Source organism: Haliaeetus albicilla, chromosome 10, assembly GCF_947461875.1.
Source record: "Haliaeetus albicilla chromosome 10, bHalAlb1.1, whole genome shotgun sequence".
Taxonomy (NCBI): domain Eukaryota; kingdom Metazoa; phylum Chordata; class Aves; order Accipitriformes; family Accipitridae; genus Haliaeetus; species Haliaeetus albicilla.
In genome coordinates this window covers 30,279,915-30,306,444 of record NC_091492.1, presented here as the reverse complement: position 1 = coordinate 30,306,444, position 26,530 = coordinate 30,279,915, and the positions used below count along the sequence as shown (strand labels likewise).

The following is a 26,530-nucleotide window of genomic DNA, read 5'->3' as shown; positions in this document are numbered from 1 at the left end:
TAAGGAGGGCCAAAGACACCAGAGTTTTCAGAGTAGTGTACCAGTATCTGTCCTGAACATAGCTACAAATACGCAAATCTAAGTTAGTAAACTGGCAAAGTCAACAGGTTTCTCTGCTGTGGGACAATGAAAGATACTGCTTTTTAAAGATTCCCATTATTTCCTCCAAATATAGGCACATACTGTCTTCTATGGCTGCAGCCAGTCCTGGCACAGCCTCAGTGAGAAGCAAGAAGAAAGGGTCCTATGATGCCATTTTACTGTCACTTTTCAAAATGGAAATGGACTTGGAGTTACTGTTATTCGTCAAGCCTGGAAAAAAACCCAACACTAACAAAATTTAGGAGACCTTATGGAAAGGAAATGCACAAATGTTTCCAATTGAATCAAAATAATCTCAGAAACAGCAAAGAAACAAAGAGGCTAAACACATCAGTTCATTTTCCCCCAAGGAAAAAGGCAAATACAGTAACTTGAGGTTACATTTGTTCTAACAGAGGAATGCAGAATGGAGACCCAGGTGAGACTATTATTGCATGTAAGGCACAAAGAGGTCTGAGGGAAAATGGAGTACACTGGATTCTCACCTTCATGTCACTGTGTCCTTAGAAGAACAAGGTCTTTCCAAGGCAAAGGATGACTCCAGGACTTTGCCACGCAATATGGAGCTATTTCAAATCCATCCTAAGTTACCAGCTCTTTGATAATATCAAATGACCTTGGTAGCCTTGTACTGCATGAGGCAGACAATTGTCCTGTGTAACTCAACACCTTTGTGAATAATTGGCTCTCGTACAGCAGAAGGCAGTGCGAAGAAGCGACAAAGACGCTGTGTGCACTGTGGAATTATTTCAGTTTTCAACAGAAGAAGCTGGAACATCTCCAATGTACTAAATTTGCATGCTGGTGTGAAGTTGTGCCGTTCAGATGTTGTGACTGGCATGGAAGGCAGTCAAGTGTATTAAACGTAAAAAAGAACGTGGCCTCTTGTGGTCTTAAAGCTGTTGTCAGCTTCCCTTCAAGATGATAGGAATGAATCTGGTCAGAAAAATAAGAAATGCTGTCTAACAATGTACTTGTCAGTTTGATGCAGAAACAAACGTCGTAAAGTTGCTTTTGATCAGATAATGCAGAACACAAACTTCAATTTTAAAAAGTCGTCTCCTGGTTGGAACTGAAGCCTGGATGTTAACATTTGTAAGATAACTATAAGGAACCATGATCATTTAGTCATTCTCTAGGTCAGTTTTTCCAAATTAGTATAAAAATACCTGTATATATTGCAAGATTACTAACAAAATCAATTAAGGAATACACACAGTGAGCATTAAGGACCCATGGCATTTTCAAGAGGAGAAAGAAATCAGTAAGACTTTCAAAATTAGTTGAAGAAAAGCAGATTGCTAGGAACAAAGCTGCAAAAATATGCTAAATATAGGATTTTATATCTCACAAGGGGCCATTCCCCCCGTATGTTATTTTGCCTACAGCCTTCCAATAGCATTTTTGCCCAAACGACATACGCAGCTTACACTTAGGTTGCTTCTTACACCTTAAACCTTGCCCTAGTGCCCTTGGCTTGGTACTGAGGGGCCACTGATGCCCAGATCACCGCCGTGCTGGGCTGCTTCTAAAGGGGCTGAGTGGTACAAGCTGACGCCTGAGACCACCATGATGGCAGCCATGAGGCAAGCAGGGCGGCCTCACAGGAGGCCACGTCCAGCCAAAGACCCAGTGTGTGGCCTCACCGCAAGTCCCCCTGCGCTGAGGGAGGCCGAGGGTGGCGGGAGATGACAGCCAGACACGGCCGCAACGCTGCCTCGACAGGGACCGACCTCCCCTCGCCGCCCGCCATGGCGCTAGGGGTGCACCACCTCCTTCCCGTCGTGCCCCGCGGCCGCGGACACCCTTGTTTCCCGTGATGCCTCGGGGAGGACCACGCCCTTCCCGTGATGCTCCGCGCTCCCTAGTAACCGCGCCGTTGCTATGGGCGGCCCGGGAGCGGCGGCCATGGCGGCGGCGCTGGGGCTCGGAGCCGTTTTCTTCCTCCTGCTGCCGCTCCGGGCAGCAGAGCCGAGCGTGGAGCTCGCAGCTAGCGCGGCGAGTCCCGCGGCGCCACCGGGGATCCGCGCTGCCGCCCGGGCGCGGACCCGCAGCAGGCCGGCCCCGGTCACGGACGGTGGGTGCCCGGTGGGACGCTGCGGGACGCTGCGGGGCGGGGGCTGCGGCTGCGGCTGCGGGGCACCGGCGGCTCTTCCCGGGCCAAGGGAAGCCCTACTCAAGGCTTCTCTCAGGCCTCTGGTCGTCACTGGGCCCTTGGTCCCCCCTCCGGCTCCCATTGCAGTCGCCCAGGGCTAGGACAAACCTGCGGGGCAGCTGCCCTGCTTCTCCCTGGGGATTTACCGGGGCTATGCTGCAGTGCTGCTCTGAGCACCCCTCTCTAGCAGCACCCCACTTCAGCCAAGGCTTGGAGCCTCCTCAGAAAGGCAGGCCCATCAAGCCCTATACGGCCTTCAGGTACTGGGCATGCTGATCCTAGCATGCATAGTCCTGTGAGTTGGTGCTGAGGAAGGGCAGGCTCTCCTGCCCACCCAGCACCCTCCTGTGAGCCCACAGGGCAGAGCCTGGCCTTGCAGAGGAGACCCAGGCTCACCCTGTATGTGCTTGGAGATCTCCACTTACACCCTGAGCTGGCTGTGCACACAGTTTGCCCCGAGACTCCGAACTTGGCCTCAGCTCTGTGGATATATAGTGGTGCTATGGCAATATACATCACAAATTTTTGTTACTGTGCTATCAGAAGGTGTTTCCCACTGTCTTCTAATTGGCAGGTATGCTTTTATTTAACTTTTGTTTTCCTAGTGTTGTTGCCATCGGTTCAGCTTCCCTAGACTACTTGCCAAATTAATCTCAGTGCATACCTCCTTAGGGAAAAGAGACTCAAATCCCTGATCTTGGAGACATAACCTTGCAATCTAACCATCCATGTTTAAACTTCTCTTGTTTACAAGGTGAGTTAAGGATTCCAGTGCTAAACTCAGCCAACAGAACAGTCAGAACTTCAGAGATTCCAGGAAATAGCTGGATACTGTTCAGGTGGTCAGAGAACATCCAGGAGGCCATAGAGAAATGGGCAACACTCAAGCAAAATAAAAGAAGTGCTAGTTATGAAAATAAATATTCTTTGAATGTCTTGCCTATGGAGCAGTGGTCTTAATTTTCTTCCTTCTGTACTATATTTAACTATAGATTTATTATAGAACAGCAACTCTCAAAAACAGTTCAGTAGAGTAATATCTGTTATTTCAATTTATAAACTTGAAAAACTAAGAATGCTTTAAGGAGTTGCCAAATGTATTTTATCAAGACAGTTTACAGTATTACTAGCAATTACTTTCTGTATTATTACAGTATTTCACAGTATCTAAAGACAGGGAGAAAAAACAATTTCAAAGAAGTCAACTATGGTTATGTTGGTACATCAGGAAAATATATTACTGGACCTTGGGACATGCTCAATACTTGTAAGCTTGCATCTCACTGCTCTATCAAAATGTTTCTTTTTTTTTTTTTTTCCCCCCCAATAAGGTGAAACAAGCCCATAAGCATACCTTGTTTGTATCTCTTTTTTTTTTTTCCCCTCTGCAGAGCTGACTATATTTTCATACCTTCAAAATTCCTATTAAATCAAGTTGCTTTTTTTTGATTTCACAGGGAACACATAATCAGATTTTAGTATGCCCTTGGTTTTGTTATTGTGTTCCAATTAGATTTGCTAAGTAACAGAAAAGATGACTTTTAAAAATGACTTTAAAAAAAAAAGCATACATGAATTTGGATATAGACTTTTGACCATTGTCAAAAATAAGGCGGAGTGAAAAATGAAAGTGTTAGGGAACATGCTGTAATGTGTAAAGTTCCAATTCTAATTCTAATTTAAATCTCTCCTCTAGTTGCCAAACTCTGTGTTTGTGATCTGTTGGTGGCACAGTGTGATGTAAATTGCTGCTGTGACTCTGACTGCAGTGCAGCAGATTTCAGTCTCTTCACTACATGCTCCGTTCCTATTGTCACGTAAGTGGATAAATAGCTATATGAAATAAAAAATCCTGGTTTATTTGCTGCATGCATTTGTAAGGGCTCTATCCTCTCCTCTTACCAATTCCTAACCTCCCTCCCCTCTCCCCTCCTAACTCCTGCCTACCCTTTCACCAGTCCTTCCTGCACTAGGCCTGTAAACTTTTGGTCCCAACCAGGCAGAACAGCAAAGTGGCCTCCCATCCCAGTTTCTTATTCACTTACTCCCTCTTTTCTGAACTCGTGCACCTTGCTTTTCTCCTCTTTCACTGTGCTACGGTCTATGGCCTCTTAGGCGGCGATGCCTTCTGTTGGGGGAAGAATAATGCACTTTCAGGCTTTCATCAATATAATGCGGTGTCTGGAAGTTAAGAAAGCTGATACCATGGGACCATCTGGCCACCTCCATAGGTCATCAGCAATTTATCAGTAACCTCTTTCATAATGGTTTATGATATCAGGTAGAAACTTGATCAATTCAGGGTTTAATGAAGTAGTGTGAGCATTGTTCTGATCCGAAGTTTTACAAGTCAGCATCCCAACCTGCCGCCTCACTGCCAGTCTGTCACTCTACAAACAGTAAAATGTAACATTAAATCAATAAAGTAATGCCGATAGTTGTTCCTTTGCTATTTAGTGTATCTGAAAACACCTTCACCCAATTTCATCTTCTCAAAAAGGAGTTAAGAAAGCTCACTTCGAAATTGTAATGTAAAAAATCTCTTGGTGACTTCTCAGAACAGTAAGTACAGCTCTTCAACCTACCTTGTGCATAAATCATGCCAATCTGAACACTGGGGGTTGTTCTTGGTGCTTTGAAATTTGAATTAGCAGTCATCCCAGACTGTGGTTTCTTATTGTTCTTGCACACAATGACTACTGCTACCCATTTATAGATATTAATATATATCAGAAAGGTCTAATCAGCGCCTTCCTGAGTGACAGTTCAATTGTCTCAGGTGACTATTCTGTTTTTGTCAACTAGAAATGCATAAAATGAAGTTGTGTTTCTTTCCCCAAATTCTCTTGTGTAAAATGTTCATTTTGCATGAAAATCCATGGGATTTTCAATGACTGCAAGTATTGTAAATCTCATTTACACATCTAGATTTATATACATATATACAGTTGGTTACTGAAAGGGTTTGATCACATGTGAGAGGCTATGTGGTCTCTGAAACAGTGGGGAAAGGGTGTTTGATTTATGATGTGATCCTACTAACAAATGGTTCACCTCATGGAAAAGTTCAACTCCATGCTTAAGTCATTTCTAAAAGTCATTTCACTTCTTCAGTATCTGTCCTTGACTGCTTTAACCCTGCCTAAGTACCAGTTTCACAGGGACCATGATCTTGTATTTCTAGCATGTAGGACACACCAGTACTCTTCAGGCTCTGAACTGGCACATTTGCTGTGCAGCCTACTGCAGTTCTGGGCTGGTGTTGATGAACCCACAGCACAAATACTTTTTCTAGATTGGATGGGTTATTTCACCTGCCTGTTTCTCACTATGCCATTTCTTTTACGTGCCTCTCAAGCAGGACTTTTTCCTGCTTTCCCACCCCCAAAGTGAATATTATTCCAATATTCATGAAACTGACCTTTTTTCTGGTCTACATCCCATCATGTTACCCTAAAGGTCATACTTCCCACTTGTGTTGTATAAATAAAAGTGCTTCTGATCCCTGTATAGCCTGTGGTGCACCCTGCATTTGTGGTGTCTCACACCATCTGGATCCCATCCAACCTGTCATTTTAGCTCTAACATTATTATTGTCAGGATCTTCCCTTCACCCTGGTCTGTCTCTTATCTTTCTTCATGTTGCTGCTCACAGTTTCCTCTGCTAGATAAAATAAGTTGAAGAATTCTTTTATTTATTACTAAGCACACAGCGTAAAACAATATAACCTTCTAAGGAGGCACACTTACTATACTAATTGTGTTAAAAAGAGTTATCTCTTTAGTCCTATTTTGATGCTGCCTCAATACATGAAGAGAACTTTACAATATGGTCAATACTAACTTCTAGTGGATCACTGATTTTATTATCATTGTTTGCAGAGGTGACAGCCGTCTTTGTAGTCAGAAAGCTGCTATATATTCACTTGATGTTGAAGCAGACCCACCAGAAAGGATATTTAAATTAATTGACCAAGTAAATCCCAGTATTTTCTGCATTCATGCTACAAATTGTAAGTAGAGTTGTTGCCAATATTAAGCATTGTGCTGTTATTTTTATAAACTCTTTAGGTACCAGAAACAGGCTAAAATTAAAAGTAACCTGTCAGAAAACTGGTTATTCTGTATGCTCACAGTCTGTATGTTGTAATCTTTTCACTTGTGAAACTATGGAGTTAAAACATCTCATACTCTCTTAGTCTTGTTTGCTGGAAAAAAAAAATTTTTTTGTTTTTTGTTTTTTTTTTTTAAAGAATTTAGCATCCTCAATAAATCACATTTAAAGTTGTTTCATGGAAAACTGACTCCTTCCCAATCTGTTACTGTAACTATGTAATAGTCACCAGTGGTACAAATCCTTTATGCCCAGCTTTGAAGTGACTTGCAGGGAAGTAAGAAGTGATCAGTACTATGTCCTCTTAATTTAATTATGACTGTGTAGTAGTCGTCTGAATACTTAGCATGGAAACTGTAGACACTAATTGGCATGTCTTTGTTTTGGAACATATGCTGTTAGAAAACATGATTTTGAAAGAAAGGGACTTAGCTCTTTCCTTAATTTTAAGTTTGTGCCTTCATGGATCTGGGTGAAATGATGAATTAAGATACCGCCTAGCTTTTCTCTTAAAGAGAAAGCTTTTCTTAAAGAAAAGTTGCGTTGATATTTTTCTGTAACTGACTCTTCAACAGCTCCAGATGGAAAAACTGTTACTAAATACTGTTTCTGTTTCGTTTATCCTAAAAGTTATCTCATTCTTTAAAATGTTTTTACAGATAAACAAGCACTGTCCTTCAGTTCCCCTGAAATGCCTGCTTCTGAAAATTTTGATCAGTTGCTTAAACAGTTTGGAAATCCTTCCTTCAGTGCTGAGCCTGACAGCTGGAATATGAACACAGATGCTCCAAATCCTTCTGATGCAAATGAAACTTACAGATACAAGGTAAATAATTCTCTGATTCAATTAGTATTAGATTGTTCCATAAAAGCACAAGTGAGCATTGTTTGCATCTGCTTTTAAAAAAAATGCAGTTCTTCTGGAAAAGACAAACTTTATTTTGGTCTTTAAATACAGAAATGTAAAAATAAGAAGTGTAGCGTTTTGTGTTAGCTTACTTAAAAAGTGAACTAGATTTTTAAGTTCTTTGAAAAATAAGTAACTGTTTTGCAATTGTAAACATAGAGCTGTTAGCAGTGGCTTAAGAATTGATGCACAAAATAGTATACAGTATTGACAGAGATAGTGGAAATAAGTACTTCTTTTATTCAGATTTATTGTTAATAATACAAATGCTTTAAAATTTTCCATGAACTGAAACACACCTATATACTTGAATACGTTGTTTTATTTGACAGTATGGTGTTCCTATACAGACAGTGGATGCTTTTCTAAGACTACCTAGTCCTGTTGTCTCCTCTTGGTGCTCTGATGTGAATCCTGCAGGTTAGAAAACGCATTTGAATTCCAATTTATTTGCTTTAGAGTATTCTGCTCTGACTTGAGCTTAATCAGTCAGTAAATTGGCACATATACAAATGTAGGATCAGATAAAGATTCACGAACAAATGTTTTTCAAATAGCTTCTGTTTCTCTGGGTTTTTTTTAGACATAGATTGGAATTTGCATTGCATCTATATTAAACATTCAAAGTTAGATATGTAAATCCTTGAGAGTCTTGTTAGTGGGTTGTTTATCCAACAATAAGACATCCTATTTGGCATAATTGATTTAATAAAATAGTATAATGGTGGCACCATGAGGGGAGAGGCCAAGCAAGACCTAACTGGGCAACCTTTGTAAGATGTCCCTCTGGTATAATGAGGTTCCTTTCACAGCCTGAATGCAAGTCAAGTCAGACTTGCAGGCTTGAGCCCTACATTTTAACCTTTCACACAGTTTCCTGAAAATCTGCAGAGGGGGAGGGAGGAAAAAAAAAACCCAAAACAAAAAGAAGCCACAACCAAATACACACACCTGCATTTTCCAAAACTCACTGTTATTTCTAAATAAGGTATAATAACAATCATGATGATGACCATAGGAAAATGGAAGTCTCTTGTGAAAGAAAAAAAAAATCTCCTGAGATCTCAAAAATGAAATTATAAATCTTCTAGCTTTTATTAAGCTTCTATTGTTAAGAAGTAATGTTTTGTCTCATAGCGGTTTTGGAGAATCTAAGAAAGTATCATTCTTTATAGCTCACATAAAACCTTATCTGCAAGAGAAACTGTTTACTTTCGCTTTTGCTTATACTTGAGGTTTTTATGTTGTTTTTTATTTCTGCTTTTCATAATTACTCTTTAATTTAATTTGGTAATACTTTGTGACTTTTTTCCAGGGTTTTTAGTAAACCAGGCTACAAAATGCACTAGATCAGTAAGTGTGGAAAAATGTGGCAACATTCAAGCAGTTAGCATGCTGTTCTATATCAACTCCAGCATTTTAGCAGTAAGTATGATTTGAAACAGTCATATAGCTGACCATTGATATTACATATCTTTTTGCATCTCCAGAATTAAGCAACTTCTATTTACTAAAGAATATGGTGTTTTATTTGGAATTTTGAATTGTGGGTTGGGAAAAAAAAATCTCCCTATGCAACAGACTTTTATACAGAAAACCTTTGGAAATGTTTTTCCTTCAAGCTTCGGTAACAGTAGCATTTACTGTTCTCTGCTTAGTCAACAAAAATAATGGTCTTGAAGAGATAAGCTTGTGTCACTGAGCTAGTGCTTACTGTAATGGTAGCAGTTTTATGCTTTTGTGCATGTTCAAGCTTTTCCAAGAAGCCTATTACAAGACTGCATAATTCTAAGAAGTCTGGGGTTTAAAGAGCTGGTAAACCTTTGTGTTTAAAGAAGAACCTCTAAGGTTTAATCCTCTGCATATATACCTTTCTTACAAGCCTCAGTTTTTAATAGTGAGGCATTGCACATGCATGCTAAACCTTCCTTACACTCCTCAATGAGCATGACCTTTTACCCCACTGAGAGCAAATTTGTTTGTATCCAGCCTACTACCAAATCCAGTCTGTGGTTATTTTTCAAAGCTAAGCTTACTTTTTCATTCCTTTTTGAACTGGAGGATGATGTCTTATGTAAAATAAATCCCCTTTACAGATATCGAGGAAGACAAAGAAATCACGCATGCAAAATTGAAACTTAAATACATAATACCTTAACCTGATAGTTCCTTCCAGAGGCTGAAGGTCATCAAGAAACACCATACTCTCCCCCATTAAAATGTTTTTAATTTATGTAATTATTTAAATTAATTTAATTAGTACTCTTCAATGACTGACTGCTTAAAGACCCCTTCCAGTGTCCTCACAGATTCCAAAGCTATCTACAGTGAAGAAAAACCCACTAAGTAGTTCACATTCTCACAGGTGGAATCATTCTCTTGATCTTTGAGGACCTCATTGAAATCAGCAAAGGATTCCTCACAGATGTTAGCTTTTGATCATTCCACTGTGGAAGAGGTGGAGAAAACTCTGTCTCAGAAGGGCTTAGAGTGTTTCCACGTGCACCTGGAATTAGAGTTCTTGGCAGCTGCAGAACCAGAAAAGAAAAAGCATGCCTCAGGACAGGCTCCAAGCAGCTGAATGTTTTTGAATTAAAAGATGAATTCCCCTTCCTCGCTGGAACAGTACATTACACATTACCCATGTGTTGCTTGCCAATTACAATGGCCCAGCTTAGGAGAGGTCAGATTTCTGTCCAAAGTACATTGGACGTTCAAGAAGGATCAGATGCAAGAACTGGAGAAGGCTGAGTAGATGCTAGAGATGGTCTGTAGGAAGTTCCCCCTCCCAAAGGGAGCTGAAGATGGGATGTGACAGTAGAAAAGTGACTTGGTATTGGGGACACGATGGTCACAGGGCAGAGCAGGGACCCTTTCCGGTGCCAGCAGGTGGAGCTGCTGGCAAAAGAAATAGCAAAAAGAAATAGCACATCAGCCCAGGGAGGCTTGCTGGGAGCCCCGGGGAAGAGGACTGGTACAGCAGTTCCTTCAGGAAAACCCCATCATTATGAGCCCATACTCACTGCCAGGCTGGGCAATATGAGTGATATGAAGGTCTTGGTAATTGTTGCAGTTAATCTCTGCTCTCTACCCTGCTCTGTCCAGCAGAGCCAAGGACCATCGGGGATACTTGGAACCCCCTACCAAGATAGTCATAACGTGATGCTTCACACCACAGTTGGCGTGTACTGTGTAGCTGCCAAAACAATGTGCTGCTGCCTGCTTGTGCTTGCCTCCCTGGCTGGTGGGAAGATGAATCAGTGAGAGGCAGCAGCAAGGCTGGAGTGCTGTCTGCCGGTGACCTTCAGAAACAATCCATCACCCCAGTCACAGATAAATAGAATTTTAGGAGTGGTGATTGTTCCCTCTACCCTAGTCAGAAACATTGTGCTTCCTTGAAGGACGAGTCTAATCTTTACAAGCACTTTTATTCATACAGCTGATTCTGATGGCTGAGCTGTACCTCAGGATGCTGCTATAAATAAGTGACAGCATGTGGCAGACTTTACCTGCACCACCTTCAGGTCTGCAGCTCATAGGAATGTGTTCTCTGCCATGACATTAGATGGGCAGACTGGCCTCTGTATCCTGTCATAATTCTGCAGAACTTGCTTCATACTGAGAGTCCAATTTTTGGTTCCTTCCCAAAGATGTGAATCAAACACTCATTGGGAAGTCACAAAAATAAAACTTTAGACAAAATGGTGCTCTATGTGAGTATTTTGCAGGTCTGAGTGATGACCTTGGTCTGACATTTCTGCCTTTCCATGAAAATTTGGTGGAAATTTTCCAGTGGGACAACTGTGCCTATCCACATGCTGTATAACAAGAGGGATACTTGCGTCTCATTTCTTTGTTTAGAGACTATGAAATTATGGACTCATTACCATCAGAACGGGACAACAAAAGCTCTTCATATCTTTGGGTATAAACAGCCTGGCAGACTTCCTAAACTGGCAGACTATGAATAGTTACACGTGTTTTTGCATGGATCTGCAATAGGAACAATGTTCTCTGATGCCCTCAATAGGTCAAACACTATGATGCACAGCAACAGTCATGCCAAACTGAGATGCCTTTTTCAGGCCACTTTTCCAATGCAAGTAATCTTTTTCAGTGTTTCTTAGTTCTAAGTTGCAAATAGAGTGTCCAAGTGAGACACTAGATTAATCTACTACTTATTGAATGTACTGTATATTTATTGGGAACGTAGCCTAAGCTAGGCCTGATGGAAAACTGATGGAAGTCTCTAAGAAATTTTCCAGTTACTGTCAGGGGAAGAAGAGGATTGGACTATTAAGATTTTTGCCTACTATTTTCACACTACCTGGATACTGTAGTATATATCCAATCACTTCCACAATGTAAAAATTATTGTAATGCTAGAGTTAAATAGGCAAAGCAGTTAAGCTTTAACTGCTTTACTTAACTGCTACTTGTAATAGGTCATACCTTTGCTGCTGTTTGAATTTGTTCTTTTATTCTTCTCTAGGTGCCCAAATCAAGTCAGATGGTAAGTATCCTTCTAACTTAGTTGGAACAGCTTGGGGCAAGATTCTTACTCAGTTATAGTTAGTGGGAGTTTTTCACTGACTTCATCAGAACAGGGACTTCATCCTTAATCTTTAAATTTAAAAATTTCTATAATTTTCTATTAGTAATGATACTTAGCAACTCCAAGATAATATGCTACCTGCAAACATTTAAGCCTGACGCATTCCCCCCAACTCCAGACTCTCTTAGCTAACTTTAGTTACTTAAAAATAGAACCTTTTGTTGAACTTCAGCAATATATCCAACATAGCCGTTGTTCAGAGGATTATTGACTGCTCTCCCTGTGGAACAGAACCCTGAACAGTCACAAATATGGTGATACAGAAAAAGCCAAAAATAATTGCAGACAATATTCAGAGATGATATGAATTTGTTTTTCAGGTTAACATTACTGTCCAGTCCATAGTTGTCCAGTCTCTGAATGGAATGCGGACTTTACTTAATGGTAGCGATGTCCTCAGGCTCCCTTTGATTTTGGATGAACTGTGCATAAATATAGTTCTTGGGGTAGGTATGACTTCTTTTCCTCCTCACGTTTGATGGAAAGCCTGTATGCATCAAATCACTTCTGATTCACAAATTGCAAAGATGTGAGAAAGGCCTTGCACAGTTTCCATATATTGTGACATCTCCAAAGTAAATGCAACAGGAGAAGAACTGACTTTGGGATAAAAGAGAATGTTTTGCAATAAAATAATAACTATATGCAACATAACACAGAGACAGGATAAAATCCTTTTCTATTAGTACTGTGCGTATATGCCATAACAGACAATAACATGAGTTTAGAATCTACATTATGCTTGAGAGAAGATGACTTTCATGCACAGTGGTGGTAGAGACAGAAGAATACACAGTACACATCATCTCATCTTTCAGTCTTAAATAGATGAACACTGGGCTTATGCTTAGATCAAGAAGTCAGTTTTGAAGAGGCTCCAGCCTCTAGAGGATATAGTGTATCTCTACCATGTAGTTGAATGTTTCTCAAGCAAGGAAGAAAGAAAACAATCCTTACATAGTTTTAAATTCCATTTTTCTAGTTTCATACTCTTATGTATTTGTTCTAATATCTAAAATGTTTCATTTTCAGGTGAGTTATCACATTACATACACAGATGCAGGAGAAATAATAGAAGCAGCTGCTTCTTTTGTCTTGGGGGCAATTAACAAAGAAGTACTTTCAATACAGCAGAGCTTTGAAATCAGCTTTACTCAGGTAACTGCTAGAGATGTTACGGATGACTTGTTGAAAGACATTTAATTACAAAACTTATTAAACTTGAATCAGAACAATTGTTAGCAGCAAGGTAAAATGTAACTTGCCCTGGATACACAAATGAGGCAGCATTTCAGAACTGGGCAATAAAGGTCTCCAAAGTCTGTTTTTCACATTTAGAAGAGTCATCTTGTGACTGTGTATCCAGTGAAAGCAAATCCTGCTCTGTTAGAGAGCTGTTATAATCTTACAGAGCAGCCTTAATTGCTATCGTTGTTCAAGGCAGTTAATAATCCTAAAAGAAGTGAAATACTTCTGTGTTTTCCAGCTGTTTCAGTGCAGGATAAGAACTAATACTGTACATTTGCATTGTAGGTAAATACAAAGCCAGTTCCTCTCAGTGGTAATCCTGGTTATGTTGTTGGACTGCCCATAAGAGCAGGCTTCCGGCCACAAGGATATCCTTTCCCTGTTGAAATTTTGTTTGCAGCACTTGTTCTGGTCCATCTTCACAAACACTTTCTAGCATGGACATCTATAAAATATATCTGTTCTTTACCAAAAGTAAAAATGTGCTTTTTTGGCTACTTTTTGGAAGTAGTGACTTGGTCCTGACTGCAATCTCCTGGGACTTTTTAGTGAGGTAGATTTAGACCTTCATTGTACGGTCTAGTGCTTCTTCACAGTGCAGGGGAGACTTAAGCTATTAAGCTATTTTCAGATATATTTTAAGGATATGATTAAGGATTCTTTCTTCATGCTATATACATCAAGGATTGAACTTTCCTTTAACTGTGTGTTACATCTGGCATCATTCAGAATACTAACAAATACAGTCAACTTACCATTTTGCAAAGTACGTCCAACCAGGATTGTCTGGCAGCACAGGGAACCAGAACCCCAATATTATTTGGTTATAACATGATATCAGGCTGTAAGTTACGGTAAGAGGATTTTTTTTTTTTTTTTTTTTTAGTGCTTTTAACCCTCTGACAACCCTTTCCATTAGGATTTGTTCAGGTCCTGGGACATTTATACAGTAGGAGTATTGGGAATGGAGCATTTAATTATTAAAAATGTCATTTAATTAAAAATGGTCTTTCTCTTGAAAAGATTGTGTACATTAGCAATAGTAGCCAGAAGGCTTGAACAGTGCATAAGAGGAAGGAGAAATTATTACTGTGCCAAACCAATGGATTTCGCTTTAACTCATCTTTTTTTTTCCTGGAAGAATTACAGCAGATATGAAATGCCAGCCCTTGACTCAGACCCTCCTAGATTTACTGAAGGGACAAAGCTTTCCTGAATATGTGGCCTCATTTGGAAATTCTCAAGCCCAGGATGTGCTCGACTGGGTGCCAATAACTCACCTCCACACCTCAGAACAGGTGAAAGTTACACCACTACCACCACTCTCTTCACTCTCACTGTCCTCTCTCCCAAGATCTGTACCTGTACTGCAGCATCAGCTTAGGCTTCCTAGGCCTATAGGGAAAAAAAATTCGGAAACAAACTGGAGGAAAGTCCTCCTGGAATATTAAAAACCAAGGGTTTTCACTCTTGCTGTGAGGACAGAATTTACTTTTAATCAGGCTGGTATCCAGGCATCTCAGTTATGGATCAGGACAACACGTTAGGTACAAAACAACCCAGTTCTAGCCACAATTTAGTCTCTTGCTGTTTAGATGGAATGAAGCACGCAACTGGTAAGGTTGAAAGAGTGAAGTAACAGAATCAGTGTTTCTACTTGGTCCTTTTACACCAGGTTCGAGTAAGATAGCAAGAATCCTTTAAAGCACAGAAATCGCGAGCCAAACAACACATTTATTCGCAACTTCTTCTGACTAGCCATTCTCTTCCGGATGCAGTGCAGTCCCTGCTGTTGGTGGTAGGCGGTGCTGCTTGGCACATGCTGAATGACAGCACCCCCTCAATGACAGCTTGTATATAGGTTTCTTGCATGTTTTTGCAACTAAACACTGAATTATTTCTGTAACCAGAAACCTGACAGTACCTAAAAATAATTAAGATTGTAGGCTTCAAAATTCTGCCCTGGCAGAGTTAAGGAAGATTTTCTACTGTCCCAGCAGTATTACTGAAATAAGTCTTCCTACTAAAAAGAGCCAGCTCAGCACTATCACTAAGAGCCGAAGTCCTGCCTGAAGTGCAGTTACAGAGTCGGTTTGTCACCTATGGAGAAACTGCAGGGACAGCCCTGAGCCAAGGCTGCAAGCACCTGTGCTGCTTGCACAGGCAGCAGTCCAGGGCACAGGCATGGCACAGTTGCTCTGGTAACCTCCTGGAGTGAGCTTTCTGGGGGCATTCTGCCAGTTTAATAAGATGAATAATTAATGTGGTCACTCTTGTACAGTCAGACAATGAGAGAATTTATAACACTTTTCAGAGCTCATGCCAAATACCAGTGTCTCTTGAAATAGAAGTGAAGTGGACTAAATATGGATCCCTAGTCAATCCACAAGCCAGAATAGTGAATGTTACAGCAACAATCACTACCACCACAGCAAAGCAGGTATGTAATCAAATTATAGGATTTAAGATTAAAAAATGGTTTGTTTTGCTTAGGTATCAGCTGTGCTACAGTGACCCAGTTAATCTCTTTAGATAAAGGTAACACTTCATATTAGAATGTATTGCACACAACAGTTTCTTTTCCAACTCAAACACAACTGTGGGCTGCTTGCCAAAACACACTTCAGTAAAAATCTATACATCATTCATGAAAAGAAATGTGGAACTGTATATAAAAAAACCCCCAAAACCCCTAACACCTTACTACAAATAACAGTTGAAAATATAACCCAGTCCAAACAAAGTAGTCATACAAAGAGAAGACTGAAGCTAATGACCATTTGTATTTTCATTGCAGCTTCCCTCAGGAAGGGAAAGGACTATTCCTATAATAAGTTCTGTTGTTTTCACTGATATTTCTTCACCTGCAGAGCCAGGCTATAAAGCTTGGCCCACCATTAATGCCAAGTTACCCTTTGATTTTTTCTTTCCATTTGTCTAAGGTAAGTATGCATTTAAAAAAAAAAAAAGCAGCCATATTTCTACTTTCTCTGATTTTTAGTCCATTTCCTAACAAAGTGAGGTTTATCCAGTCACTGTGATGGGCCATCGGTTTCTTCTAAATTGCAGACACACTGGGTTAGAATTGGCCACGAGAGAAAGGGTAAACCCATGTGAGGGTTCTCAAAAGCTTTAGGGCAGAAAAAACCCACATTAATTGGAAAGTTCCCAATTATGCCTCTGCTGAGAGGAAAAAAAGAGTTTGCAGTATGAACTTGATGGTGGCTCTAGCTGGCCAGTCAGCACATGTACAGCCACCAGCCTTCCAGCACATTGGATGCTCTAAACTAGCACTAGTCTGAGCTGTCTGCCTAGCAGTGTGGAGGCAGAAAGGGAAGGGAAGAGCACAGGGGCACAGTACAGCTCCATAGGAAACTAGGTTTCATTATTCTGTGAAAAGCAGAGCTAAATTGTTAATTAAAGTAATCATGTGCTATTAGATAAGGCCTCTGCTTTATCTGTTTTCATAGATGAATAAGCCACCTATTTCTAGCTATTTTTCCCAAACCACTAATTAATTACCTTTCTTTAAAAATCCAAACAGTTAAGTGATGCTTTCAGAAAAGCTCAATGACCCTTCCAGCTGACTCTGGCTGAAATCAATTGGAGACGCCTGCTACAGTCAACACCTTTCAAGATTCCCACTTATTGAATCTTACTCTTCAACTATAAAATAGTCTCTCCACAGGGACCTTCTAGTACCTGAGAGTTCACATTGTGTTCAAGCACCAGCCTGGTCCTTTAGAATATGCTTTCTAATGGCTTTTCTGGAGTCTAACTGTTGCCAGCAGTCCACTCGCCTACATCTGTTCTTATATATTCTAATTCTTTTAATGTGTTGAATTATGAGCTGTGGAAACAAAGAACTTTATAGCCCAGCAGGCTGCAAATGAACACTTAAAATGGAAGAAGAGATGAGAGAATGCAGTATCTGAACTCAAATCTCATGTTGAGAACAAGGCATTGTTTGACGTAAGATGGCACATGTTTGCCTCTATTTTGGTGCTGATTTGATTGTCAACTAAAGGAGCAGTATGTTGGTATTTTTGAAATGAACGTTATATAAATAACAAAGTGGCACAAGCAGCAACAGAAATGAGGAAACTACCAACAATATGAAAAGAATGGTTGGCAAAGAAGAGATGTACTAATGATGAACAGTCAGCTTGTAGAGAGAAGACCTCTTCAGGCTGGGTTCTTATCATTTGTACTGCAAGTTTCTACAATATGTTGCAAACAAAGAACATTATCACAGAAAAATGAAATTATTTAAAATAAGTGGTACTTCCAGGGATTGTATTACTTCTGAAGATGTGTCTTTATTAAATTATTTTGTAGTTTTGACTGTACAACTGTATAAGACAGGTCTTATGAAATCACTGTTTCCAGGGAGTACGTGTGATTAATTTTCCAGCAAAACTATTTTTGCAATCCCAAGATCTAATCAAAGTGTGGTCAAATAGAAAAATGTTTATAGACAACACTATACAAGAGAAAGCAAAGAGACAGGAAAACCTTTCAGGTCAAACTGGTAGATTTCAGCACTGCACTCTGCAGGGCGGACTTCCCCAGCTCAGAAAACTGGCCTCCTATTTTTGCTCGCTGACAAGTCCATGCTGTTTTAATATCTTGTTAAGCCTCTCAATTTCTTGCTCCTGTTAGATATGAAAGTCAAATCATTAATATAGCTCTTACCTTAAAATAGTTTCCCAGGTTCCCACAGATTTTCCCACTGCTGAAACATATCTCATGCTGCAGTAAGACAGGACAACCTGGCTAAAGTAGGACAGAGGTAGCCATCATCCCTTTGCAGCAAGCAGCTAAGGGAAGTACAGGCAGAACAGGCAAGGCTGTGGTTCTTCAGCCCAGCTTACCACACAGCTTTCTGATGAAGAAACCAAGCTGACAGTGGCAACCTTGGAAAATGATCCCAGGCCAGCCTGTCCTGGGGAGCAGCCAGTGGGTAAACGTTGCTTAAATGAAAAGTGTTTTCTTACCTTCTCTACACAGCTGTGTTCCAGTTGTTCAACCTTTGTTGCAAGTTTCAGGTTTGCTTGCTTTAGCTTGGACACTTGTTGTTCAGAGCGGGTCTTTACCGATAAAATGATTCCTGTGAACCAATTCACAGTGGATTCAGTTTACAATGTAAAACAGCCACTAGCAGGAGCTTAACAGTACATGGGGTCTGTATTCAAGGAGTTAAACATGTTCCTCTCAAGCTCTGGTCCTGTCATCTTCAAACCACCCTTCCCAAGTGCTTTTCTTAATGAGGAGGGTTTTAAATTAGCCACCCCAGGGATTCAGATACCAATACTCTGCTGGGAAGAGGCAGTCTGGCCTCTGAGCTGAATTAATCAGTCAGGCTGTCATTCAAATCCTGAATTTGAATTCACTCCCTTGGCAGAACCTCGGGGGGGATGTAACTGGCAGCTTTGTTGTCACAAGGGGCTGCATTTTAGCCAGTTTCATGTAGTTGGGAGCCTTGCTCTAACAGCAATGCACAGCACAGCCTGGGGCACAAGCCTTGTCCACCCCCGGGGCTGATCGCTCTGACCCGCTGGAGCAGGACATGGTACATCATCTGGTGCTTAAGGTTTTGGCTTCACCTTGCACGGCTGCAGTAAGGGCACGCAGTTTCTCCTTACAGCAGAGGTGTCACTTCTCTACTGAAATATTGTTAGGTTATTACATGTGAACTCAGCCCCCACAGTAAAGGCATTTTCTTCCCACCCTTTTCTGGGGGGGAAGTGGAATAGCTTGGTTAGAGCATCAAGAACATCACGTTCTTCCTACCCGACAGAGCTGTCCTCTGGCTGCTGACAGAACAACATGCACAAAGGCACCAATGCGTGCTTGCCTGTGTTTCTTGTGCTACAGGCAGCAGGCTTGGGGTTTTGGGGTTCATTTCTCTGAAGACAAAGCAGCAATGCTGCTTATTTGCATTGATAACATCAAACAGTCCCCACCTGCCTGTGACCCGGTCCCTATCAATCAACAGTGACTGAAGGCAGTGAAGCATGGCTAGGCTTCAACACACAACACCCCAAGCTTGGGGCAGGCATGGCAAAAAGCTTGGAGGGAAAACCAGGAGCACCCAAGGGTAAGGGGATTTCCTTATAAATGCAATACTGTTTTTCTGCTGTAGACCCAAGGTGTCTGTGGCTCATGCAGCTGCACATGAATCCAGTTTCTCTCTGACTTTCACTTCAAACTAAAGAGCCACAAGCTGCTCTCATCTTCCCTCTTCCCGGCCACTGCCGCCAATCAGGCACATTCTCCCTGTCAAAATGGAAGTGGGGGGCTGCAGGTGACAGACACAGCCCCAGCCATCCTTTCCTTTCATTCCAACTAAAAGACCTAGAGCTGCATCAAGTACAGAGCACTCACAGGCACAAGACAGTACCTGGGCTGAGGTTTCATGCAGGAATTGGGGATAATCCCATTGGCACGTTTTTTTGAATCCCAAAGTTCCTTCCCTGAGAAGTGTCTGAAGTTACATCTATTTGCAACAATTTACAATTACAACAGTCAGTAAAGCCTGATTTGGGGACTTTATATTCCTCTTTTTACAGTGAGCCCTTTGAATCCAAGCAAGAAAGATCCAGAGTGAGATCAGGATGTTCCCTGTGGCATCCCTGGAGGGGATGACAGAGTCACAGCAGAATGTCAGAGCAGTAAAACCTACTCTGCTATAGAAGTAGATTCAGGAAGGCAGGGTTTTACCCTGCTCCCCTCTTAAAACATTGCCAAAAGGATCCTACAGCACAAACTTAAGATGTGAGCCATCCCTTTCCAGGAGGGAGGGATGCAAGAACAGGTTACAGGTTGTTTTTAGAGGAACATGCCAATGCTGAGGGCTGGGCATCTCTGCTAGCCCAGGCCAGCTGCTGTGCCCTCATCACCAAGGCATCGCACCAACACCAGCAGCAGATTATTGCTGCTCCAAAGAAATTACAGACTAATTAAGGCCACGCTCCAGCAATGAAAACTATATGGGCAATGAAAGCTACATGAGTTCACTGGGAGAGCAAGACCTCAGGGTCCCGCAGATGGCTTTGAGAAGGCAACAAAGACGTGAGCCCAGATAATTCAGGTAAGGTCAGCAAATCCAGCCCATGCACCAGGGAAAGCTCTTGATCAGCCACACACACCTACCATTGATAATCCTGGCCACCCGCCACAGCCGCAGGAGTATCAGGAGCCCAACAGCTTCAAACTCATGCTCTCGGAAGATGAGGACAACATCAAGGATGAACGACACAACAACAACGATGCCGTCCAGGACTTCAAACTTGTGGTGGAAGAACTCTTGGCGGTAGACAAAGACTTTAAACCCCACCTCAACCAGAAAGATGGTTAAAATGGAGAGTGAGAGGTAGTGGAAAACCTGGGAAAAGACAGCACAAGTTTAGGGCCAGGAAACCCTCCTGCATGCACACAAGCAGGGCAGGCTGGAAAACCTCCAGCACTCAAAGGCATGTCCAATTTGGCTCTACAAGGAGAAGGGCTGGGGACTTTTCTTCTGCTCTAAGGGACAACCAGAGCGAGCATATGGCAGCCAGTGGCTTTGGGTAAGCTGGACCAGGAGGTGCGAACATGACCGGGAGAAGAATGGTTAGAGCAATTCAGCTCTTCTGCAGCCCAAGGAAGCATGAGGCTGCTGCATGGACCGGCATGAGCCAAGCCAGGTTGGCCCCGCACATTGCAGGGTTGTCACACAAGTCCCTGCAAGACCTTCATCTGTGTGCCTGTGACTGCCGGCTCAGCAAGGCTGAAGGTCCAGGTCCTGCCTTGCCCAGTCATCCTATTTAGCGGGCTTTGAACCACCAAAGAGAGGGATATCACAGTTCATGTTGACATTTCCCTGCATTTTACCTTTGGGGTTATATTATGTTTGTCTGGATGGATGATTTTCAAGTCCATAAGCAATTCCCCAAGAACGAGCAAGGCATCCAGGATTACCAAACAGACAACCAGGATCTGTTGGAGGAGAAGAACTGACATGAGCCCCCTTCCAGCACAGACAGATCGGCAAGAGGAGCCGATGCAGCCTTTAGCTAAACGTGCCCCAACACCCCACGTCCCCGATTTGGCTGGTTGTGTTTCATGGACCTTTCTGTTGCTCCCACCCAGGACTCCCACTCCTGCAGCCCCTGGTCACTGGGTTATTCCTACAAAGTCTCGTGCACACAAAACCACCTGGCTCCCCACCAAACCCAGCCATTTCCCACTGCTTGGGGGGGGGTGGGTGGGGGTGGGTTCGGGGAGCTTGAGCCAGGGGAGAGCACGTGCCTCTGTCGGCACCGTGACGAGCGTGCACTGAGGCTTGTCACTGCTCAGGAAACACCTGCACCTGCTGCAGAGCGGCTCATTTCTGACAGGACAAGCCCGGCTCAGAGGCAGCAGCCACTCTCGCAGGAGCAGCGAGCGGTCACAAGCTCTGTCCTACATTGGCTCTGCTATCACAGATGGCTTTGGCAAAGTCTCGCCCTCATTTCCCTTCAGCCTGGGTTTATTCTGCCTCACCTGAAACCTGTGGGAGCTGAAGAGCTTTTTCATCATGTCCTGGAAGGAGACATGGCTCCTGGTGGGCTCCACCTTGATCTCTGAATCCGGCTGCTTCTCCCCATTCTCGTCCTCCTCCTCCTCCCATTTCTGGTAGTCATTGCTCCACTGCACAGGGTCATCCCCCACCACCGTGAAGTGCTTCAGGTACCTGGACATGGCTCTGTATCAAGCTGGCATCACCCTGTCAGTGCCTGAGGGACAAAAGCAGAGCATCACCTCCCCGCTCGGGGCTGACCAAGGATGCCAAATCTCCCTTGTTTCACCACAGCGAGCATGAGAAGAGCGTGACACTTCATTCAGATGTGGCCGGTCAGGCAGCGTGGACGGGCCCTGCTGACGGGAAGTTGCTTAACGGTGGTGCCGCTTGTTTTGCATCACCTCCCACGGCACGCCGCAGAGCCCCCGCTGCCCTCCCTGGTGCTGTTTGCACGCTGTTGTGCTGCTCTACAACAAGGAGCTTCCTTGTGAGGTTATTTCCAAACATCTCAAAACAGAGCATCGATTACAGGAAAAAAAAAAATGCCAGCCCTTATCTCGCATCTCGTGATGTGAGAGGAGGCAGCTGCCCACCTCCCATTGGAAAGAGCCATTGTGTTTCTGTTAGACACTGATTGATGGAGGTTATTGGTCAGAAGCTGGAAGCAGGCAATTTCCTCCTCTTCACTTGCTCTCTCATCCCCTACATACCAGGGCAGGCTGCTGTTATCATCCGGTCCGAGACAAACCCTCTGCTGCGCTCCCAGAGCTGCCCTCATCCCTTCAGGTGGCCACAGTTGCAGCCCAGCTGCCCCCAGGCTAACTGGGGCATCCTCACCCTCCAGCCAGACCACCAAGCTGAAGAACAGCCATAATTTCCCTTCAATAACATCAGGGGCCCCCATTATTTCAGCATTTGCAGGCAAAATAAGCAGGTGACCCCCACACTTCAGCCTGGCTGGCAATGCTGTCCTCCCCCATCTCCTCCCCCTGCATCCCCCAGAGCCGACCTCACCCTTGGGCATCCCAGCTTCAGCCTGTCCCTGTGGGCACCCAGTGAGGGGCAGGGCCAACCCCAAACCTGCAGACGATGCTGGTTGCAGCTGGGTGCTGAGAACGGCTGCAGGAGAGGCTCCGTCCACCCCTGCTCCCATGTTCCCCTGTCACAGCCCCACCAGCTCGCCCTTCCTCCTCGGGCAACCTGTTGAGTTGGCCTGGCCCACAAACACTGCCGAAAACCTCTCCCGCTGCCGGCAGACAACCATGATCAAGCTGGCATCACCCTGCCAACATCTGAGGGACAAGAGCAGAGCATCACCTCCCTGCTTGGGGCTGACCAAGGGTACCAGATGTCCCTCGTTTCACCACAGCAAGCGTGACAAGAGCGTGACACTTTTAGATGCGACGGGGCTCTCCGCACGTCCGTCCTTGGCCAAAGCTGGCCGGGGAGCTCCGCACAAGCCGCTCTTGGCCCACTGGAGCCACCGTGGGCCTGCCCATGCTCCCTCCCCTCGGCTCCCTGCAAATGGGGGTCCTGGGGGTCCCAGTGGGACCCGCTCACGGCGGTGATGGCTGTTGGAGGGATCGTGGGCTCCAGGCCACCTCGTCCCCTGCTGTAGGGGATGGAGATGGCCCCATGCTGCCATCACAGTGGCAGCACCTTCATTCCCAGCCACCGGGCGCTGAGCGGAGCCCACCGGAGCCCCGCAGAGAGCTGCCCCCCCCCCCTTGCGGGACGGCCTCTGGGCTCCCTCGGCCCTCGGGGCCCGGAGCCGTCGCTGCCGGATGGAGCAACCGGGAGCCGGGGCTGGGGCTCCCCAACCTCCCCCCGCCCGCAACGACCGTGTCGGTTCCCCGCTCCCGGAGCGGGACTGAGCTCCGGGCCCCGGCGGGACCCCCGAGAGGGGGAAGGACGTGGCGGCCCCCGGGGCGGGGACCGCTGCAACCCACCCCCACCCCCGGGGCACTGACCGGGGGCCAAGCCCCGGCAGCGCTCCGCTCCACTCCCCCCACCCCTGTCCCCCGTCCCCCCCCCGGGTCCCGGTACCGTGCCCGTCCCGGCTGCCTCCGCCGCCGCCCTGCGCCTCCCCCGGCGCTGCGGGGCCTCCCCCGGCCCGGCCCCGCCTCCCCCCGGCCGGGGACGGCCCCGCTGCCCCGGCCCGGCCCCGCCGCTCCCCTCCCCATCGCACCCGAAAAGGGTCCCGGAGCCCCCGGGCCGGGGGTCCCTGAGCGGGGGCTGCCGGAACGGGACGCGCTGGATGGAGTTTAAACTTCTTCCGTTGTTGTTCTTAAACTCGTGTTCTTCAGGTCCCCCGGCCCGTCCGGCAAAGCGAGCGGACATCCAGGATAGTCGTGAAATTAAATTGTGAGATCAGAGCTCAGCTGCTGAGCAGGGACAGATCAGTCCCACAAAGCAGGTGGAGGTCCAGGGTTCAAAAGGATTACAAAAGTGTAAACCCTAGAAATTAGGCCTGGATTAACCTGCCTCCACTTACAGACTTGTGTTTTATCAGAAGGCTTCTTCTTTAGGTTTCCCCTCTGTCTTCCAAACACAAGCTGGTTTTGGAAGTGACCTGAGCAAACTCAGCCGCAAAAAGGATCAGGGACCCATCTCTGTTGCACCTCTGCTGGGACAAACCTGAAATGCTTCCGATTCTCCCCTAATGAAGAAACATCTCTCCATTTTTGCACTTTTAAGGCCTAAAGACATTTGTTTCTTGGAAAGGGTTTACTCCTGGAGAGTGCCTAAAACTTTTCCTGGAACCTAAAAATTTTCTAGTGCCTCACCCCAAAGCACACAGGCCCATCCCCATCCTCCTCCCTGGGGCAATGAGGAATCAGCACAGGCAATACCTTCCCAGAGCTCTGAAACCCCGTCCCTCGGCCACCATCCCAAACCACCTACCTGTAGAGATCAGCTGAGTACCCAGGTGCATAGGACGGTGAAGGTGCAACCCAGGAGCAGCAGCACTGAGAGATTTTTATCCTGGGAGTTTCCAGCTAATAAAGGTATTTCAGTCTCAGCTGACTCCACTAAATACTAACACAATCAGCTAATGGTGGAAGGTACCAGCTCAGGACTGGAACTGCAGATGGCAGATCTTCTCCTGAAAGCTCAACAGACCTGACCCTGGTTTTGGTAAAGAGCGCAGGTTTTAAGGAGAAAACATAGCCAGTTTGTGCTTCCCCATGAGCTCAGTCCTCTTCGTACCACGGCCCAGCATGGGCTCACCTGGCCCATGAGCACAGCTGCTGAGTGGAGCTACCAGGCTGATCACAAATGTGAAGCCTCATTGTCAGAACTTAAATAAAATCCCAATAATCAGTATGTGCACATAGAGCTCCGAGGGGCTGCACGTTAACCACGTCTGTGAGGCACCTCAGCAGTCTAATGGGAGAAGACACTGTCAGCAGAGCTGCAAAGCTCTTGGTGAGGACCGGGCTGGTGCCCAGGGTGGGATTAAGGGTCAATCCAGGAGAGGTGCAGGGGAAGCCCCAGGGCTTCACCTCAAACCTCTTCCCAGCCTGCTGGCAGGTTAAACTCCCCTTTTTTACACTTCTTTTTACAGTAACAACATCCTTTTTCACAAGCCAAGTGTTTACCTCGGTCTAAGCCTCTCTGCTCTGGGATGATGAGGGTCAGGACCGTGTGCCTGAGCTGTAGAGGGTGAAGCCCACAGACTCCCCAAAGCGCCAGGGCAGAGCCTGGAGCCCAGTGCCACCCTCAGCACCGCCGCCAGCCCTGGGACCGCTGGTACCAGCCCTGGGGCAGTGGTGGCCCCTGGCAGCTAAATTCCAGCGTATGAGGGACTGATGCTCCTGGGCGCCAGTGCCAGTCACCTGCTGTCAAAGGGGAACAGGGACAGAAGATGGCCAGAGGAATGAAGAGAGGATTGGACTGCATCTTCCAAAGAAAAAGAGCTTTTTAAACTCAAACACAAATGCCCATGAAAACAAGAGACCAGAAAGATGTTTTCTAACACTGAAGCCCCTGAGGCTCAAGCCCCTCTTTTCGATGGAAGTGAGAAGGGTAGAAAACCCGACTGCTTGGAAAGAGCTCGACCTCAGGAACTCAAGAGCTGCCTAAAATTCCTGGAGGAGAGCACGCTTCATGTCATACTTTGATAAAACTTTGAATAAGAACTGCTTTACGTGGCACCTCAGGGGCCTACGGCACAGCGCACGGGTAGCTCAGCCCACCTTGAGCACCCCGTATCAGCCCCTCGCTCTGTCCAATGCCCCACCACGGCCCCGGCGCCTTGGCTGTGGAGGGTCCCGAAGCTTTGCAATGCACAGGGGCCTGATGCTGCTGCACCCCCAAATGTTCTTTTCTACATCCAGTTCTCATTCAACAACTAATATCGTCCAGAGGTTAAACTTGGGTCTAAAGTACGATGTACGCATCAGGCACTTGTGTGCCCGAAACTCCTGTATCCTCCCACAGAAGCCTGAGCACCGCTGGGGATCAGGTCTTACACCGCAAGCAAAATTAATGTTTTTTTGTTGGTTTTAAAGTGCCACAACTTCACTTAACAACTCAGGACTGAAAGCCACAATAGCACTGACACATCCTAAAGCAAATCAGGAATAATCAAAGATGATCTGTGCTGAAAAATAGCCTTTCGACAGCTAGATGGCAAAAAGGACTCATTTCATTCCAGGGAAACTGAAGAGAAACACACCACTGCCTATAGAGTAATATCTGAACTGATAGTGCTTCACATCTTACCACTCTTTCCCAGAGCAACACATTGTGCTGGTTTTGGCTGGGATAGAGTTAATTTTCTTCATAAGTAGCTAGTATGGGGCTGTGTTTTGGATTTGTGCTGGAAACAGTGTAGAATA

The 26,530-nt window shown here is 44.8% G+C and overlaps 2 protein-coding genes across 4 annotated transcripts; one reads left to right on the top strand and one right to left on the bottom strand.

Annotated features, from left to right (window-relative positions):
- Positions 1-1,953: 1,953 nt before the first annotated feature.
- On the top strand, positions 1,954-17,493 carry TCTN1 (tectonic family member 1). 3 transcript variants are annotated; one of them, XM_069794679.1, is made up of 15 exons: positions 1,956-2,179; positions 3,954-4,074; positions 6,140-6,270; positions 7,031-7,197; positions 7,611-7,698; positions 8,594-8,703; positions 11,771-11,791; positions 12,214-12,339; positions 12,926-13,051; positions 13,427-13,511; positions 13,857-13,995; positions 14,283-14,439; positions 15,456-15,581; positions 15,939-16,083; positions 16,686-17,493. In XM_069794679.1, exons 1-14 carry the CDS (start codon positions 1,987-1,989, stop codon positions 16,080-16,082), a joined length of 1,734 nt encoding a protein of 577 aa, XP_069650780.1. In that variant the 5' UTR covers positions 1,956-1,986; the 3' UTR covers position 16,083; positions 16,686-17,493. The 3 variants fall into 3 exon arrangements, with proteins under 3 accessions (XP_069650782.1, XP_069650781.1, XP_069650780.1); XM_069794681.1 differs by lacking the exon at positions 15,456-15,581 and having other exon boundaries at positions 1,954-2,179; XM_069794680.1 differs by having other exon boundaries at positions 1,955-2,179; positions 15,939-17,493.
- HVCN1 (hydrogen voltage gated channel 1) lies at positions 17,444-23,822 on the bottom strand. The gene is made up of 6 exons (XM_069794682.1): positions 23,733-23,822; positions 21,668-21,900; positions 21,017-21,121; positions 20,297-20,528; positions 18,139-18,251; positions 17,444-17,796 (listed from the first exon to the last, which is right to left on the bottom strand). The coding sequence occupies exons 2-6, from the start codon at positions 21,863-21,865 to the stop codon at positions 17,731-17,733; spliced, it is 714 nt and encodes a 237-aa protein (XP_069650783.1). The 5' UTR covers positions 21,866-21,900; positions 23,733-23,822; the 3' UTR covers positions 17,444-17,730.
- Between the last annotated feature and the right edge of the window lie 2,708 nt (positions 23,823-26,530).

Excerpts from the sequence above, each read along its gene's own strand:
- TCTN1 (XM_069794680.1), top strand. The coding sequence starts at position 1,987 with ATGGGCGGCCCGGGAGCGGCGGCCATGGCGGCGGCGCTGGGGCTCGGA. Across the intron at positions 8,704-11,770 it reads TCAACTCCAGCATTTTAGCA|GTGCCCAAATCAAGTCAGAT; the intron begins GTAAGTATGATT and ends ATTCTTCTCTAG. Across the intron at positions 12,340-12,925 it reads GCATAAATATAGTTCTTGGG|GTGAGTTATCACATTACATA; the intron begins GTAGGTATGACT and ends TTTCATTTTCAG.
- HVCN1 (XM_069794682.1), bottom strand. The coding sequence starts at position 21,865 with ATGTCCAGGTACCTGAAGCACTTCACGGTGGTGGGGGATGACCCTGTG. Across the intron at positions 18,252-20,296 it reads GGTGGCCAGGATTATCAATG|GAATCATTTTATCGGTAAAG; the intron begins GTAGGTGTGTGT and ends ATTGGTTCACAG. Across the intron at positions 17,797-18,138 it reads AACACAGCTGTGTAGAGAAG|GAGCAAGAAATTGAGAGGCT; the intron begins GTAAGAAAACAC and ends CATATCTAACAG.